Source organism: Podarcis filfolensis (genome assembly GCF_964270895.1).
Source record: "Podarcis filfolensis genome assembly, chromosome: 10".
NCBI classification, from domain to species: domain Eukaryota; kingdom Metazoa; phylum Chordata; class Lepidosauria; order Squamata; family Lacertidae; genus Podarcis; species Podarcis filfolensis.
In genome coordinates, this window is record NC_139612.1 from 29,920,803 (window position 1) to 29,939,176 (window position 18,374).

Here is an 18,374-nt window from a genome sequence, read left to right on the forward strand (position 1 = left end):
GCTGCCCCGCCTCCGAAGCGTCAGGAAGCCGGAAGCAGGCGAGCGGGAGCCGGACGAGGGAGGCTGCTCGGCGGGCCGCGCCGATTGCGAGGAGAGCGGGGCTGCTTCGGCCGGGGGCTGCTTCCCGCGCTCGCCGTCGGAAGGGGCCTGTCGAGGGGACCCAGGTGAGGCGGCGTGGAGGGGAGGGGCGCGCGCAGGGAAGAGGCGAAGCCGGCGGGGAACGTGGCTGCCTGGCTTTCGTTTTCGCCCAGGCGAGCGAGTGACGAGGCTTCGGCCAGCCTTTCTGCAGGCCTGACGGCAGCGGGGATTTCCCGGCACTGCCCTGCTCTGGTGCAACCCTCCGGAGAGGGGCGCTTCAAAACAGAGGCGACCCCGCGCAACGCAGAGCGACCCGGGAGCCGGGTTCGAATCCTGACCCTTCCCTCGTTGCAGCTGCCCGGCGTCTTTGCTCCTTTGCCTTCTAAACATTTCGCCCTCCGAGCTGCGCAGTCTTCTCGACGTGCCCAGCGAGGAGCGAGGCCCGATGTGTGCATATCTAAAAGATCCAGGAGCCAAAATTTATAATTTTGCAGAATATTCGGACTATATGATATGTATTTGTATAATTTGGAATATTTAATGGGATTCGATTGGATTGTTAAAATGGAAAATTTAATAAAAAATATTTTATAAAAATAAAATAAAAGATCCAGGAGCCTCTGTTGGGCATCTAGCCGGCCCTCCTTGACTATTCGGGGACTTGGTGGCACTGCTGCCACCTTCCTCCTGTTCTCCTCCACCCATCACCCCGCTGACATTTTCTTTAGATGGCAGGTGTCACATTGTAGCTCAGTCGGTAGAGCATCAGACTCTTCATCTTGGGGCGGTGGGTTCGAGCCCCACGTTGGGCAAGAATTCTTCCTGCATCGCCGGGGGTTGGGCTAGATGACCCTTGGGACCCCTTCCAACTCTACAATTCCGTGATTCCTTCCTCCAGCTCTTAACCAAGCACCCCAGATACTGTCCTCCTGCCCCTCGTGACCTAGCACTTACTTACTAGGGTGTATTCACACAGATACACATTTATAACAGGATCGCTTGTGTGCAGCAGCATTCGCCGTGGATCAATCACCAGAAAGGTTTTCTGCTTCCTGGAATGCAAACATAATATTTGACAGTGGAGATCCCCCTATGGGCTCAACTGTGAGGTGTGTGATTTGCATATTTCTAATTGAAGAGCTTGTGTACAGAGAAGCGGCTTTCTCTGATTGCGCATGGAAGCGGAAGTTTCCTGTTGCCCAAGTGCAATCATAACATTTTGGCAGTAAAGATCATTTATGGGCTCAGCTGTGGAGCACTGGGTGATTTGCAGATCTGTGGCCAGCGTTCCATAGTTCCATGACGGGCTTGTTGCCTTAGATTCAGCTTTCACCCTCTCACAAATAGACTTAGGCCACTCAATGTTAACTTTTCTTTTGTATATCTTAATGAAATAATCTAGAACCTGGTGTTGCTGCAGGACTCTTAACTCCCATTGTTCCAGATCATTGCCTGGCACTGATGAGTTGTTGTTGTTGTTGTTGTTGTTGTTGTTGTTTATTCAGCTTGTATACTGGCCTATACTTGCAGGTCTCAGGGTGGTTCACAATGTAAATTCACAATATAAAATCACAAAACAGCTGGAGTGATGCAGATTCCCCCCCTTGTGTCAGGGGGGCTGGTGTCAAAGATTTAAATCCTGTTTTTCCTTACTTGAGAGTAAGCCCCATGTGAATTCACCTGGGGTTCAAAATAAATATGCATATGATTGTGCTGATAGGCTCATTGGGTAGTCATGAGAATTAGCTAATGTTCCATGAAAAGGTAAATATGATGACTTTGCTTCATCAGCTGGCTACAGAATGGGGAAGGAAGAATAAGGCTGCGATAATGTACATATGTATGTATACATGCATGCATGTTTATGTGAAATTTCTTTCTCATCTTTCCTTCGAGGAGCTCAAGGTAATGCATATTGTGTGCTCACCAAGCCCCATTTTATCTTCCTTGTTGTGGGATAAATGAATGAAAATGAGTTTTATTCTTAAGGAAGGTATGGTGAGGATGACCATGCCTGCCTTAAGACCGATTCTGTGAACAAAGAGGTTCAAAGGAGCCCCAAGGAGGCCCCCTTTGCAGAACTGTTTATCAGCGTGTTTTACAACCAGAGTTGTAAATATCATACAGATTTATAGTTCAGAGGTGAGCCAAGATAACAAGGAGAAATAGAAGATGATAGTTTAAGCACTAGTACGCGTGCTCAAATGCTTCATGAATATTACACCCCTGTTGTAAAAACCTGCTAATTTGAATGGACATGGGATATATGTTATTGTTGGGGGTACCTGTTTTACATGTTTAGTTTTTAGGAGCAGACATGATGCAGGCAGATCGGGAAGCCTGTAAACTGCAAATTCTTAACCAATAGGAATTGTAGTAGGGATATTGAACGGTCTTAGGGTATAAATTATCTGTGATGTGAACTGGAATGTGCAATCCCCTCTTTCCAGCAGGAGCTGCTGCTGGGGGGGTGGAGTTCTTTGCCCACAGTAAATCTGCTTATGTTGATCGTGGTGTAGACTCCTTCTTTTAGAGGGAAACTTGAATCCCTCTGGGAAAGATCCCTGGGACAGATCTGTCCAACACTTGTGATGTAGGCTAGGTTGGTAAATTGTAACTTGTCAGCTGGAAATTCTTTGAAGGAGAAAGTGTGCTTTGAAGGTACAGTGTGTATTCAGCGATGGTCTGATACTCTTAACTTCTATACCAAGCTGGATCTGTGGTGTCAAGGGACACGGTTCTGAGCACATCTGCATAGAATTTCACCATATAGATTGTAAAGTTCTCTGCAAGTGGGCAGTATTATAGTGGTGATTATTTATAGTAACAATACGCTAACCCTTCTATTATGTCAACTTTGATGAAGAAGGAATTGCATCTTGAAAATCAATAAAATACATTTTAAAAAGGAGGAGGAGGAAGAGGTGTGTCATAATGAACCGCAATTGCTGCTAAGCTATTTCAAATTGAAGCCGTATAAGAAGGGGGGAAAATCCTTTTTGGATTTATAAATCTCTGTAAATGCTTTTAAAAAAATAAATCTGCAAGTTGCATTGCTAGAGACAGATGGGTGCAAGGACAAGGCCTGCCTGTCTCCAGCAGGAGATTGCATGCGAAGCTTTAGATCAAGAAAGGGCTGAAAAGTCTGTGGCCGCTTTTACAGGAGAATAGAAAGAGCAATCAATCAAAATTCTACGTGTTGCACCTCTTTTCCCTGTTGGAGTTTGGTAAATATATTGCGGCATGCTTGTAGAAAGAAATAGTCTTGTAAAACCTTTGGTTGAAGCGATAAAGAAAACATAAGGTTTATTACTCAGGGTAAATGTTAGCTCACACTTCAGCTGATTTGAATTACGTAAATAAACTTGGAGGAGAACCATTAAGCTACCTAAACAGGACAGGTGGGGAGAAGCAAGCCAATCTACCCAAACATGGGTAGATTTTTTTCTTCAGTCTCTGCTTTGCTGTTCTTCTCCTACGTCTTATCCTGAGGCAGGAATTGGCATTTGAAGCTGCATCAAGTGTGTTGGCCCAAGCGGTGGTGGAATTTGGCTGTGCCTAAGGGAAAACAAGGGACGCGGGTGGCGCTGTGGGTTCAACCACAGAGGTTAGGACTTGCCGATCAGAAGGTCGGCAGTTTGAATCCCCATGACGGGGTGAGCTCCCGTTGCTCGGTCCCTGCTCCTGCCAACCTAGCAGTTCGAAAGCACGTCGAAGTGCAAGTAGAGAAATAGGTACCGCTCCAGCAGGAAGGTAAACGGCGTTTCCGTGCGCTGCTCTGGTTCGCCAGAAGCGGCTTAGTCATGCTGGCCACATGACCCAGAAGCTGTACGCCGGCTCCCTCGGCCAATAAAGCAAGATGAGCGCCGCAACCCCAGAGTTGTTTGTGACTAGACCTAATGGTCAGGGGTCCCTTTACCTTTACTAAGGGAAAGCAAATCTCAACTCCTGCATCCCAAAGTGATCTCACACCAAATTCTGTTGCCAGAAATGCCCCCTTTTTATGCACTGCTTTTACCTCCAGGGCTGGTTTGGCTTTATACCAGGGGTCAGCAAACTTTTTCAGCCGTGGGCCGGTCCACTGTCCCTCAGACCTTGTGGTGGGCCGGACTATATTTTTGGGGGGGCGGGGAATGAACAAATTCCTATGCCCCACAAATAACCCAGAGATGCATTTTAAATAAAAGGACACATTCAATTCATGTAAAACACACTGATTCCCGGACCATCCATGGGCCGGATTGAGAAGGTGATTGGGCCCCATCTGGCACCTGGGCCTTAGGTTGCCTACCCCTGACTTATCTCAATTGGTGATTCAGTGGTAACCATTCTTAAGACTTTCAGAGGCAGGTTGGGCTGTGACTGTTCGATTAGCTAGCTTCAGCAAGCAAGGAGAACCATTGCCAATTCTCTCGTGTGTTTCTTAATTCAGGGAGAAGGATCCATGTTGGAATTGCCTTGTCCCCATTCTCACTTTTGATAGGTTTCTGCAAGTGTTAAATCTCTATAAGCATCCCAATCTGGTACTTGACACCTTGCAAATAATAATAAGACAAAATGGGCAGAAAGCTGGAAAAGAAAATCAAAAGAGATAGAAATAAAAGGAGCACTAGCATGGAAGGCTAGTTGTGAATATATCATAGAAAATGAATTAAGCTGGTAAGAAAGCAGAAGAAAGGATCAGAATGGAGTTAATATGAATGTAGCCTTGCTTTGAATTTTACATGGGCAGTTACTTTTGCAAGATGATATTGTGAAGCAATATTGTGATCATGTTTTGGATTGTGGAGCCCATTGGTAACATAATTTCCATGGAGTTGTATCATATTTTTGCAGACTTTACACTTAAATGTGAACAACTTGACAAATTTTGAAAACAAATGTAGAAAATGATAAAAATCCTATGGGGACTGAAAACAACGCATAGAGTTCTGTTAATGGCCTCCATTTTATTCTGCATCCATATTCAGAAGTCAGAAATAAACCTTTGAAACTCCATTTCCAATAATAGGTTTGAACTAGAATTACTTCATCCTGTGGTTTCCAGGATTTCAGTGAAAAGGAATTTCTGAAACTATTCAGGCTAATCTTCCTAGGGTACTTCCTTTAGGTTTTGAATAAAACATGAAACTTTTGTCTACTGTCACATGCACTGTGGCAATTAACTCCGGAGTATCTATTTCCCTATTCAGATCAAACAAGGATTGCCCAATCAGGAGCAAAAATGCAAAGCACTTCGAATTATCTCTGGCTTCTCTCGGACATTCTGGGACAAGGAGCTACTGCAAATGTTTTTCGTGGACGACACAAGGTTTGTATAGAGACAGAAGTTCTAGCAGTCTGCTGGAAAGGCTTTTATACGATCTTAAAGTAGTCTCTGTTGTCATTGTAAAATTAAATGAGATGGGTTTTTTCCCTTTTATTTTATGAAATGAATATACAATGAGCAGTGCAAATTATTGGAAATACAGGAGGCATGACTAAGAGGGTCTAATTATAATACCCTTTTCACATGTAACTGCTTGGCTCATGAAATATAAAAGATTTATCATACTGTAGAGTATAAGAAAATCTTACTGGAGATAACTGAAATCATATCCCTCCTTAATCTGAAGGTAAAGTGCTAGTTAGTAATTAGCAAGTTATTCACACTGGAACCTTTAGAAAATGACATTTATTCCTTTTTTTGGGGGGGTATTGAAGTAACAACATTTAATCCAACATAGCATGAATGGATTTTCTTTCTTCCCACTGTAAACCCCCGCACTACCAATTCTGCTCTGGAAGGGCCCCAAATCCTTCAGATTTTGGGGAATAGGGAAGGGAAATCCCATTCCGCAAGTGGAAATTTTATTCACACATGTATGGACACCCTTGGATTCAACACATGCATTTTGAAGTTGTCTGTTATCTTTCATAGTTACCAAGTATTTAAAAACAAGCACATCCAAACTTCCCTTCCCCACTTCTCTCTCTTTTTCCCTTCCCACATGCCCCCCCAAATCTTCTCTGGGTTTTTGCCCAATCCTCCTGAGGAAAGGGGATGCGGGTGGTGCTGTGGTAAACCACAGAGCCTAGGACTTGCCAATCAGAAGGTTGGCGGTTCGAATCCCCGCGATGGGGTGAGCTCCCGTTGCTCGGTCCCTGCTCCTGCCAACCTAGCAGTTCGAAAGCATGTCAAATGCAAGTAGATAAATAGGTATCGCTCCGGCAGGAAGGTAAACGGCGTTTCCGTGCGCTGCTCTGGTTTGCCAGAAGTGGCTTAGTCATGCTGGCCACATGACCCAGAAGCTGTACGCCGGCTCCCTTGGCCAATAAAGCGAGATGAGCGCCGCAACCCCAGAGTCGGTCACGATGGGACCTAATAGTCAGGGGTCCCTTTACCTTTACCTGAGGAAAGAGAGCAGAAGTTCCATTGTGGCCACAGAAATTGTTCCATGTGTGCATTGAGTTTGTTGGATACAACTCAAAGTGTAAACCCCTCCCCACATTATTTTTAAAGCAAACTCACATACATGTTTATTCAGAAGTAAATCCCACTGTGTTGAGGGTTTTTATTTTATTTTATTCATATGCATAGTCTATTTTTAGAGTTTTGTAATGAATGCAGGAACAAGGTTTTTATTCCCTAGTCAATTGTGTGAAATGCTTTTTCTCTTTTTTAAAAAAATACTCTCTATTTGTTTTACAGAAAACAGGAGACTTGTATGCCGTAAAAGTGTTCAATAACTTTAGCTTCCTTCGTCCCGTGGATGTTCAGATGAGAGAGTTTGAAGTGTTGAAGAAACTGAATCATAAGAACATTGTCAAATTATTTGCCATAGAAGAAGAGGTATTTTTTAAAAAAACAACTCTATTGCTCTGGTAGCCTACTGAGCATTGTTTTATTATTTTATTTCGGGTTCCAGTGATCAGAATGCCTTTTCTTTGATTTGAGGTTCACAGGGACAGTGTATGATTTCTGATACGTTTTTGAACATTTAATAATGTGCCTTAGAACAGGTTGCATTGCATTATTGCATATGATGTACATAATTATGAAACACCTGTTTGATTTTTAATAATGGCCCTTCTTTTTTTAAGAGTCTTCCCTTAATGACTGCATTCAGTACAGAATAGAATTGCTTTCAAATGATGCTTCCACATAATGGTGTGGCAGACACACATAAAGGAATTCATCCTTGAAGCTTTCCTTCTTAGAATTGCTCGTCATTCCTAATATCTGATGGCAATAACTAACATCAATTTCAGAAAAACTTCCAAGAAATGTGCATAGTATCATTTGCTTTCTAAGGGGAATCAAGTATATTCTGGGCAGCCAGAAAGACTGACCTTTTGAGTGGTGGAGAAAAGAGTGGACAAAAACCCTTGTTAGCAGTTTTCCACTTCTTCTCTCTTTGATTTTTAAAGACCATAAGTTGTAAATTACATTGATTTTATCTCTGCTCAAGATAATTTTATTTGCTTTTCTTTCTTAACCCATAGGAAAGGAACTTACATCTTTCTTCTAGACTAACTGTGGGTCTGGCTAAACTTTTTGGCAGTGAAGCTTTTTTGCTTTCCTTCTGGCACTGGGACTTGTTGCATGTTAACTTGCAAACCTTTCATGTTTTTCTTTTCTAGACAACCTCTAGACATAAAGTCCTTGTTATGGAATTTTGCCCATGTGGCAGTTTATATACAGTTTTAGAAGAGCCGGCTAATGCCTACGGGTTGCCAGAAGCAGAATTCTTAATTGTATTGAGAGATGTTGGTAGGTGGAAGTTGTTTCCTTATGTACTTTAATGTCACATAATAATGGGCTTACCGTATTTCTCGCTCTATAAGACGCACTTTCCCCCTCCTAAAAAGTAAGGGGAAATGTGTGTGCATCTTATGGGGCGAATGCAGGCGGGAGGCTCTGCTCAACGCTCCCTTTAAAGAGCCGCTTGGAGCATGTGTGCGGCTCTTGGGGGCTTTTCGTCAAGGAGGGAGAAGGGCTGCCTTTCTTCCTCCTTGGGGAAAAGCCCCCAAGAGCCGCACACACGCTCTGCGTGCTCTTTAAAGGGAGCGTGGCTCTTGGGGGAGCCTTCCTCCCGCTGCCCGGGAGAGGCTGCGCGCCGCTATCCCATAAGCTAGGATAGCAAGAGGCTATCCCAGAAGCCAAATCCCTCTTGCTGTTCTGGCTTCTGGGATTCAGAATATTTTTTTTTCTTGTTTTCCTCCTCCAAAAACTAGGTGCGTCTTATGGTCTGGTGTGTCTTATAGAGTGAAAAATACAGTACTTTGTTTATGGCACTGTCTTCGAATGCTTAGCCTAGTTAGAACATATTTGCATGCAGATATGGAACCATAGGATAGATTCAATCTCATTTAAGTTTGGTTTTGACGCATGCAGGTGTACTAAGCTACACAGGGGTAACTTTTGCTGTTAAATGTACACATGCCACTCCCATCTATTAGACTGTGGAGTGGATAAGCTAACAGGAAGTGGTCCTCCCAAGAGTGCTCACGATTCTTTCCCTTAAGGAAGGCTGGTGTGCCAATCGCATTTCTTCTTGGAGAAAACAGACTGGACCACAGTGACACATATCTTAGTTACATCACGACTGGGCTACTGCAGTGCACTCTGCATGGTGCTCCTTTAATAATAATAGTAATGATAATAATAATACTTTATTATTTATACCCTGCCCATCTGGCTGGGTTTCCCCAGCCACTCTGGGCAGCTTCCAACAGAATATTAAAATACAATAGTCTATTAAACATTAAAAGCTTCCCTAAACAGGGCTGCCTTTAGATGTCTTCTAAAAGTTTGGTAGTTTTTCTCTTTGACATCTGGTGGGAGGGTGTTCCACAGGGCGGGTGCCACTACTGAGAAGGCCCTCTGCCTGTAACTTGGCTCCTCGCAGTGAGGGAACTGCCAGAAGGCCCTCGGAGCTGGACCTCAGTGTCCGGGCAGAACAATGGGGGTGGAGACGCTCCTTCAGGTATACTGGACCGAGGCCGTTTAGGGCTTTAAAGGTCAGCACCAATTGTGCTCGGAAACGTACTTTTGATCCATGTTTGGAATCTAAAGCTGGTCCAAATGGGGCAGTTAGAACATTGACTATAGAACCAGCTATCATGATCCTGCTATTCAATTGGTGCAATTGTTTCATTGACTTTTGGTCTGATTCTATGCCTTATTCAAAGTTGCTGGTTATCACCTTGGAAGCCCTAAGCAGGACTCCTTCCATTCATGCTGTGATGCAACAGAAGTTCTCACTGGAGAGGAGGAGTAGGGTGGTATTTTTTGCTAATTTCTCTATGCCCGTGTGCCACCCTGCATGCTGTTCCCGAGCTTTCCCCAACCTTACGGGGCAGATTTCCAATGGACTGCAGGGCAAAGGTGGGAAGGGAATCAGTAGAAATCACTCTCTCCTCCCTTGCTGCTTCTGGGAAGCGAATGCCAAAAGTGGAACTCTGTTCGGTGGAACGCTCCTTTCAGTGGAAACTCATTTAGAATTTCAGCCAGGATATTTGCATGCTTTCTTTCAGTGCTTATAAATACAGATTTAGAGGAATAAATCCAATAAAAATGTAACTGTCTTTTAAAATTTACATATATTTCTCATCATTTCCCCATGCATTTAAGTGGCTGGCATGAACCATCTTCGTGAGAATGGCATAGTGCACCGTGACATCAAGCCAGGCAATATCATGCGGGTTATAGGTGAAGATGGTCAATCTGTTTATAAACTGACAGATTTCGGGGCTGCTAGGGAGCTGGATGATGATGAACAATTTGTCTCCCTCTACGGTACAGAAGAATACTTGGTAAACCTACACACATTTTATTTTTTTCTTAGCCTTATTTGTGTAATCTGTAATCGGTTGATGCTTGGGGCAAACATCTTAGCAACAGTCTGCATGGCTGCTAGCAGAATCTGAGTTGTGAATTCATTGATCAGCAACATATTGTGATGGAGATGCGAGTGGGCATCGGAGGAGGGAGGGAACAAAAGAGGGACAGAGGCCAGTTTTGTCCATGGCGCACATTCAAAGGCACATTCAAGGGTAATTTCAGCCTTTATTAAATGTAGCAATTGGAAAGTTTGGACACGTAGTATGTTGTGCCACTTGCTGATGAAGCAATTTATTCTAATATTGCTTCTCTTTGTCCCTTACTCCTTTAGCATCCCGATATGTACGAACGAGCAGTATTGAGAAAAGAACATCAGAAAAAATATGGGGCAACGGTTGATTTGTGGAGCATAGGGGTGACATTTTACCACGCTGCAACTGGAAGTTTACCCTTTCGACCTTTCGAAGGGCCTCGCAGAAACAAGGAAGTGATGTAGGTAATTTAGAGGAAATGCTTTATCGACAAATTGTGCTGTCAAATAAAAATAGAAAATGAAGACGTAAGAATTGAGGGAATAAAAATCTTGTGTGATTTGGGTAAACTCTTGAATTCCTAACACTGGGTTTACATGTACTGCCACTTCCTCATTCTTTACCAGCTGTTGTGAATTTGTTAAATTATTGTCAAATTACTTTGCTTTTTTGCAAGCATGTAGAACTGGGGTTTTTTTATTCTAGTTGTGTTGAGAGCAGATTTGATTTGGCATCTTCATCAAAGCATGAGAACTGTGTTTGGAATATATGTGTTAACACCCTGTAGGAAATAACTTGCTAGAAGCCACATGGGCAACATAGAGAGTGCTCTTGTGCTACAGCCTTCTTGTTGGTTTTCCACAGGCATTTGGTTGGCCACTGTGAGAACAGGATGCTGGACTAAATAGGCCATTGGCCTGATCCAGCAGGCAAGCTCTCCTTATATTCTTACCTTGTTTCCAAAGTTGTGGCCATCAATTAAAAGAAGACAGGGCACATCCACTTAGTAGCATCCCAAGTGGAATTAGTTCCTGGCTTGGTGCAGACTGTTGCAGAAGAGCCAGCAGGAGACTTTGTAAAACATGGACATAGCACAAGTGTGTCTCCTGAGATGCTATATTAGACCTTGTTGCAAACGTTAGCGCACCAAGGATTTCAGTTCTCTTTTGTCCCGTAATAATCTTCCACCAACTTGTGGGTTGGGCCTTCTCCTCACCCCTAGATCCAACCCATACATTCAGCTTCCAGATGGAAACTTCCAAAAAGTGTCACTCATGGTAGCAACTCACATGGCAACCTTAATATAATTTAAAGCCCTGCAGGATTTTCACATCAGCAGTGGCTGTCATTCGGAATCTGGGAGTGACATTTATGCAGTAGTCATGCCACTGAATTACACATTATCGTGTCTTTTAGTAGAGAGAGAATATGGTAAATCACTAGCCGTACCTGCGAATTGATCTGCTTTGGGTTCCAACTTGCTTTAGCAAGTTAGAGAAAGCAAGCCAATGGATTGGATCCAGAGTTCTGCTTAGGGGAACTCGGCTTCAGGGGTGCTCCTGTTGGAGTATGCTTTTCTTGCTGAGTCTTCCTTCCTTATGTACCACCCAATAAGCTGTTTCAAAGGGTTAGAGGGCTCTCTGGAAAAGTGAGGGAGGTGTCATCGAGGACTGCCTGGGGAAGAAGGACCTTGCAAAAATTTATCAGGGAAGACACAAGCTTTCTTCATCCACAATTTTTAATGAAATACTTCTGTTTGTTTTACACAGATACTATACCTCTAGTCCAATAATCATGTATCATCATTATTATTTAAATGCTAATGATTGATTGCTGTTTCTAATAACTAATAGTTCTGGTTCTGGAGGCATGTTCTATTCCTCCCCCCCCCCCAAAAAAATATGAATTTGTCTCAGATCTTTATACAACATAAGTTACTTCACATTCCTGAGAAAAGATTCTGGAAAACTCTTGTGCGTTGGAAATTTGCCTGTTAACACAGTGTTAACTGAGCAGTAACCTGGTCCAAGGTCACAAACAGATAATTCCTATTAAGATTATGATTAAGCTTTTAAAGAAATTCTTATGTTTTCAAATGACTGCAGTTTACCTTTTAATATCCCAAAGGTATAAAATTATAACTGGAAAGCTTTCCGGTGCAATATCTGGAGTACAAAAAGCAGAAAATGGCCCCATTGAATGGAGTCGTGACATGCCTGTTTCCTGCAGTCTTTCAAAGTAAGTTCATCAAATTGCTGACTCACTTAAGTAATTGGATGCTGAGTGTATTTTCTCCCTCTGCTTTCCTTAGCGGATATCAGACGTATTTCACTTCATTTGTGTTGGTATTGGAAACCATTTTTGTGCATATAGAACGTTTGCTTTCCCACACATGCTATTTTATTGCCACTGTTTTATTGCCCAAGGTTGTTATTTAGAAAGGTACCATGATCACTGCAGATGGAGAAAAGCAGTGACAAACCTAGACAGCATCTTAAAAAGCAGAGACATCACCTTGCCAACAAAAGTCCATATAGTAAAAGCTATGGTTTTCCCAGTAGTGATGTATGGAAGTGAAAGCTGGACCATAAAGAAGGCTGATCGCCAAAGAATTGATGCTTTTGAATTATGGTGCTGGAGGAGCCTCTTGAGAGTCCCATGGACTGCAAGAAGATCAAACCTCTCCATTCTTAAGGAAATTAGCCCTGAGTGTTCACTGGAAGGACAGATCCTGAAGCTGAGGCTCCAATACTGTGGCCACCTCATGAGAAGAGAAGACTCCCTGGAAAAGACCCTGATGTTGGGAAAGATGGAGGGCACAAGGAGAAGGGGATGACAGAGGACGAGATGGTTGGATAGTGTTCTCGAAGCTACCAACATGAGCTTGACCAAACTGTGGGAGGCAGTGGAAGACAGGAGTGCCTGGCGTGCTCTGGTCTATGGGGTCACGAAGAGTCAGACACGACTAAACAACAACAACATTAGAGCTCAGACAAATTGGTGTAGGTGAAACATAGATGTAAAGAAGAAGAGGAGTTTGGATTTTATACCCAGCTTTATCACTACCCTAAGGGGTTTCAAAGAAGATGCTAGCACTGAGCAAGGGGTTTGGACTAGGTCACCTCCAATAACTCTTTCAACTTCATGATCCTGATACCATATCTCTCTTTCATGTTGCTGCTAAGGATGCTAAGAAACAACTTCTTCTTGGAAACCCAAGGTTTTGGGGCTTTTTGTTCATTATGCTTCAGTTGTTGATGATATATCACTGCCCCAACTTGGAGCATGGTTAGACTCAATATGTCTGGCAGTAACCATGGTTCATTGCTTTAATCCTGGTTAAGATCCTAACTAGTGAAGCCAAGGTTCTGTTTGTACAGCTGAAGTCTCTTTTTTCTAGCTTAGGAGCTGGGGAAACAGCTGTAACCATCTGTGCCTTGTAAGGTACAGATGAAATGCTTAAATCAGCACAAACTGTGGTTTGCAAACCATAGTTTCACATCCTGGCTTGTGGCCCATCCTCATCCACGGTTCAGCTATTTAGTTGCAACACTTAACCAGGAAAGCAAAATGTATGGTCCATGTAGAGTTTTATTTGGAAGCTAAACCCATGAATTTCAATAGAATTTGCTTTCAAATAAGTGCCCTAAGGTTTGCTGCCTTGGAATTATAGTTTGTTTTCACATTTGAATCTGCTGGTGGATTTCCTTTTCTTTTCTGCCTTTGGGTTGTCGCTGCATATTCTGCAATACATTGCTCCCACCCTATTAAATTACTATGAGAAATTCCAGAAATGATGTACCCAAGTGAAGAGCATTCTCTTGCAATATAGGTGCAAATGCATTTCATGCATGAATCCTGCAATATAACATAGCGTGATGGGCATGTGCTCAGCAAACGTCTCTCTTGTTGCTGCCACCAACTGTCCCACCACTAATAGAAAATAGTTGACACCCTTCGCACTGTACAAAATACTGATTAATTAGATGAGGAAGCATTGAGGAAATATCTCAGTGGGTAATGTCTTCCCTGCTTCATAGAGGATATGAGTAATCATTGACCGGTCGGATCCTAGGCAAGGCAGCCTAGAGATTTTTATACTCCTGGGAGTGCTGTTATACATACACAAAAACCAGCAGATTCAAGAGTGGGCAGAAGGAAAAGAAGGAATGTCGTACTTACTCAGAATTGAAAACAAATGTGTTCATTTTTCTATTTTAGGGGCCTGCAAGTACTACTCACACCTGTTCTTGCAAATATTCTTGAAGCAGATCAAGAGAAGTGCTGGGGATTTGATCAGTTTTTTGCAGAGACTAGCGATATACTCCACCGAATAATTATTCATGTTTTCTCTCTGCAACAAATGACTGCACACAAAATTTATATTCACATTCATAATAAGTAAGTATTTCAGCATTTTCATATCTTTATTCTTAGGTGACATTTCAAACTGATAGGATCAGGTTACCTCTGAATAGAACAGTTTTGCTTATTAACTCTGAATTCTTTCACCTTCACTCTGTCTTTATTACTGCATTAGGAGCCATTTTAAAAATGTATTTCTTCTTCTTCTTTTTAAACAGTGCTGCCATGTTTCATGATTTGGTCTACAAACAGACAAAAATAGCTTCAGTTAATCAAGAACTGATATATGAAGGCCGGCGTTTAGTCCTAGAGCCCAGCAGATTGGCACAATCTTTCCCCAGAACCACTGAAGAAAATCCCATAATCGTCGTGAGCAGGGAGGCTGTGAAAATCACAGGATTACTCTATGACGAAAGTATGATGGAGTCTCTTGTTTTTTTCTTTTCTTTTTTAATGGCTGACTTATTTGAACTGAATTGTTATTACTTGATTCTATTATTATTATTTTAAACACGTTACTTTGTTGGATCCTGTTTCGAACATCAGCCCTCTATGTGACCAAATAAGTTACTTTTTTAAAAACTGTGAGCAAGTAATTGGTTTGCTGTCCTGGAAAATCATGTGAGGAAGGGTGGAATGGAAATTGTAAGAAATAAAGCAATCCTAATTATAATTTATTTATTTTTTATATTCTGAATTTGTTTGAGTACTATTTGCTTATTTTTTAAAAAATACTTCTGTTCTAGTTCTGCTTCCAAAGGTCCATCAACGTTATGACTTAGATACTGATGCAAGCATGGCAAAAGTGAGTATCTCTTCATAATTGTGTCATGGAACCATTTCCTAGAAGGGAAATACATGTATTGGTACTGAACTTGGATATGGCAGAACACCTGATAAGCCCCTGTTCTAGATGGAGTCTCCCCTTCAGCCCAAATATTCTACCCCAACTTTAATATACAGTATCCTGCCTACCAGGTAGTATCTTGAGTTCCTTGTTGCCTTTGTTACCCTTTGTCCCAGCCCAATATCCCAAAATCTCTAAAGTGTATGTGCTCCTTTTACACCTCACAGATGTCTAGGAAGTCCAGACTGTAAAACTAAAGTTTAGAAACCTCAAACTTTAATTCTGTCTTGGTGATAAGTGTGTTGCTCAGTATTCCCACCTGCTTCAATGTACAACCTTTTCATGATTTAGCTTCCTAAAAATATGCTTCTTTTACTCCTACAGTTTTTATCGCAGTCTGTTTGCTTGTGACAAACTGTAGTGTATACTGCTCACACCTTTCTTTGGTCTTCCAGGCGGTTACAGGGGTTGTTTGTTACGCCTGCAGAGTTGCCCATGCTTTACTGCTGTACCAGGAACTGATGCGGAAGGGCATCAGATGGTTAATGTGAGTGGCGCTGTGATTTGCTTGATGGGGCAGAGTGAATCATTTCTCTGGCACTTACTGACCCCGGGTATTCCAAGTGCCAGTTACAAAGGTGGAAAGCCCCAGAGAGATCTCTGCCCAACAACTGCCGTGCACATCCAGCTATAGACAAACCTAAGCTGGAATAGAATTACCGCTCTATAAGATGCACCTCACCATAAGACGCACCTTGTTTTTAGAGGAGGAAAGGGGGAAAGCCCCTTTTTTGAGGATCATCTCAAAGTGGTTAAGCTTACTTTGCAACGGGGGAAAATCCTGTTGTTATGGGGTTCAACTCACAGTTCTGCAGCTTCTTTAGGAAAGGAAAGGGAGCCGTTTCTACAGTTTCCAGACAGATAATCTAATCAGCCAGTCACATGTCGCTGGGGAAACAAATAGCATCCGTCTGCAGAACATTCAACAATGGAGGCCTGGGCAAGGGGGCAGGGCCAGAAAGGGAGCCAGCGATCGACCACACATTCGCTCCATAAGATGCACAGACATTTCCTCTTATTTTTTAGGAGGAAAAAAGTGCGTCTTATGGAGCGAAAAATACAGTGTATCCTTTGGTCTGCATAGGAGGTAGTTATAGCGTGACAGGCTTTCCTGTTCCTTGCAGTAAACTATTAACTTAAGTTTCTGTTAATCATCAAATTCCATCTACAAATGCAATTCTTGTATGCAGGATTATGGCATTCTAAGCTTGTTTACTCAGAAGAGGACTATCACCCGATTAACAGTACTTAGAATTGTGGCCTTTGTTTACAGGCAGCTGCCATTTTGCATGGAGGTTCCGTTCCCAGCTCCCCTGCATTCCAGCAGATCACACCCTGCCCCATTATGCCCCATTCTGTCTCCGTTCTGCCCTCTCCTGGGTCCAGAAGGACCTGCAGGTTGGCAATCGGGCCAAAAATGGTCACCACCCGTTCTTAGAATATAGTACCTTTTCAGGAAGAAGTTGATGTTCATTACTTATCACTTAATTCATTTATGAATCATTTCCCATGAGGCATACTGAAGTGATTTACATTATAAAGTGGTACCTCGGTTTTCGAATGTAATCCGTTCCGGAAGACCATTCGACTTCCGAAACGTTCAAAAACTGAGGCACAAAGGGCAGCCTGCAAATTCAAAAGAGAAAATTGAAAAAAACTCAGTGGAAGCCGTTTGACTTCCAAGGCGCGTTTGAAAACGGAAGCATTTACTTCCGGGTTTTCGGCGTTCGGAACGTACCAATGCAATAACATATAAAAACAGTTAAGACAACCAACAAGAAGTTGAACAATGCATATTTATTTTCCATGGGTTGGTGGGAGTGTGTCAATTTTTATAATAGAGCAGATGTTTTCTGTTGTATCATGCGGTTAGCATATCCGGTATTTTTCATATCTGTGCTGACACAGTTGGTCTTCATTCTAGCGAAATAATCAAAGAGGATTACAATGAAACGTTACACAAAAAGACAGAGGTGGTTATCAAGCTGGAATTTTGCAACAGAAACATAGAAAAAGCTGGGGAAATGTGAGTATATAAATGCTCTTTTTTAGAACGAATGCTACATGCTGGGCAGGTCTGCATTTCTCATGTCATTGGATAATATCCAGTCTTAGTCTTGTTGAACAATGATGGGCCTTTGCTACAGAATGCCTCCACCCTGCTCACTGGCTGATTTTGGACAGTCACTTAATCTAACCTACCTTCCAAGGTTGTTGTAGGGATACGGGGGGCGGGCAAAGCATGTATGCCAGCTTGAGCTCCTTGGAAGAAAGGTGGGGTATAAATATAAAACATAAATAAAATAATTTTTGTTACCCTAAAATGTAGGTTAACTACATAAACTACTTTTAACTAGCCTTCAGCAAAACTGCTTTCAAGGTCTACAGAAATATCTCCATGCACATTTAGTGCTCAATTTTATAGCCAGGTCTCCCTATTTCAGGTGTTTGTGGATGTACTGTTCTGTTGGATCCAGAATAATTGTTATTATTTTATTTTGGCATATCACCAAATAGGGTTTTTTATTTTTATCTTTAACAATTATTTGATCATGCTAAACAGATCTGTGGGCCATTGTACATAAGTTGACTTTGTGTGTCTTGTCTTCTGGCGAACAGATATCAAAATATGTATCAAAACAACCTGGCACCGTCAGAAGTGGATGAAATTTCAGACATACACTCCAAGTTGTTACGGGTAAGCATATTAACGTTGCAGCATTACAGTACTTGAAATAAGGGTGTTTCTTGCAAATTCCTGGTATGTTTAGTGTTTTCCTGTAAAGGAAAACCATTTATTTTTTTTAGCATGTTCGTTGAGCATGTTCATTAGCTTATGGTATTTTCTTTATATGAATCTATTTAGTGTATGTTTTATTTCTTTCCAATTTGGATATGGAGAGATGTGAACAGTCGTGGGAAAATCACTCAAATTTCTGGCTTGATATTTATGCATATGCATGTGTGTGTGTGCGTGTGTCTGTGTCTGTGTAGAAGTGGCATACGGCAGAATTCTTGTGGGGAAAATAGCGAGCCATGCTTTTTTCACATGCATGGATGTTCGCATGAAGAAACACGTCCCCAAAATGTGATGCTGAAGCAGTTGCACAACAACATTGCAGGGAGATCAAACTAATACAGGTGTTAAGCATTAATGTGCTGGTGA

The 18,374-nt window shown here is 42.3% G+C and overlaps 1 protein-coding gene across 1 annotated transcript in view; it reads left to right on the plus strand.

Moving 5' to 3' along the window:
• Positions 1 to 18,374, plus strand: part of TBK1 (TANK binding kinase 1) — a 27,372-nt gene continuing 8,998 nt past the window's right edge. The window contains exons 1-13 of the mRNA XM_083574797.1: positions 1 to 164; positions 5,271 to 5,389; positions 6,770 to 6,910; positions 7,702 to 7,831; positions 9,695 to 9,876; positions 10,236 to 10,396; positions 12,064 to 12,174; positions 14,158 to 14,337; positions 14,520 to 14,716; positions 15,048 to 15,106; positions 15,604 to 15,695; positions 17,133 to 17,234; positions 17,828 to 17,934. Coding sequence (XP_083430923.1) covers positions 5,303 to 5,389; positions 6,770 to 6,910; positions 7,702 to 7,831; positions 9,695 to 9,876; positions 10,236 to 10,396; positions 12,064 to 12,174; positions 14,158 to 14,337; positions 14,520 to 14,716; positions 15,048 to 15,106; positions 15,604 to 15,695; positions 17,133 to 17,234; positions 17,828 to 17,934 — 1,549 coding nt within the window. The 5' untranslated portion in view covers positions 1 to 164; positions 5,271 to 5,302. The remainder of the gene's footprint in view (positions 165 to 5,270; positions 5,390 to 6,769; positions 6,911 to 7,701; positions 7,832 to 9,694; positions 9,877 to 10,235; positions 10,397 to 12,063; positions 12,175 to 14,157; positions 14,338 to 14,519; positions 14,717 to 15,047; positions 15,107 to 15,603; positions 15,696 to 17,132; positions 17,235 to 17,827; positions 17,935 to 18,374) is intronic.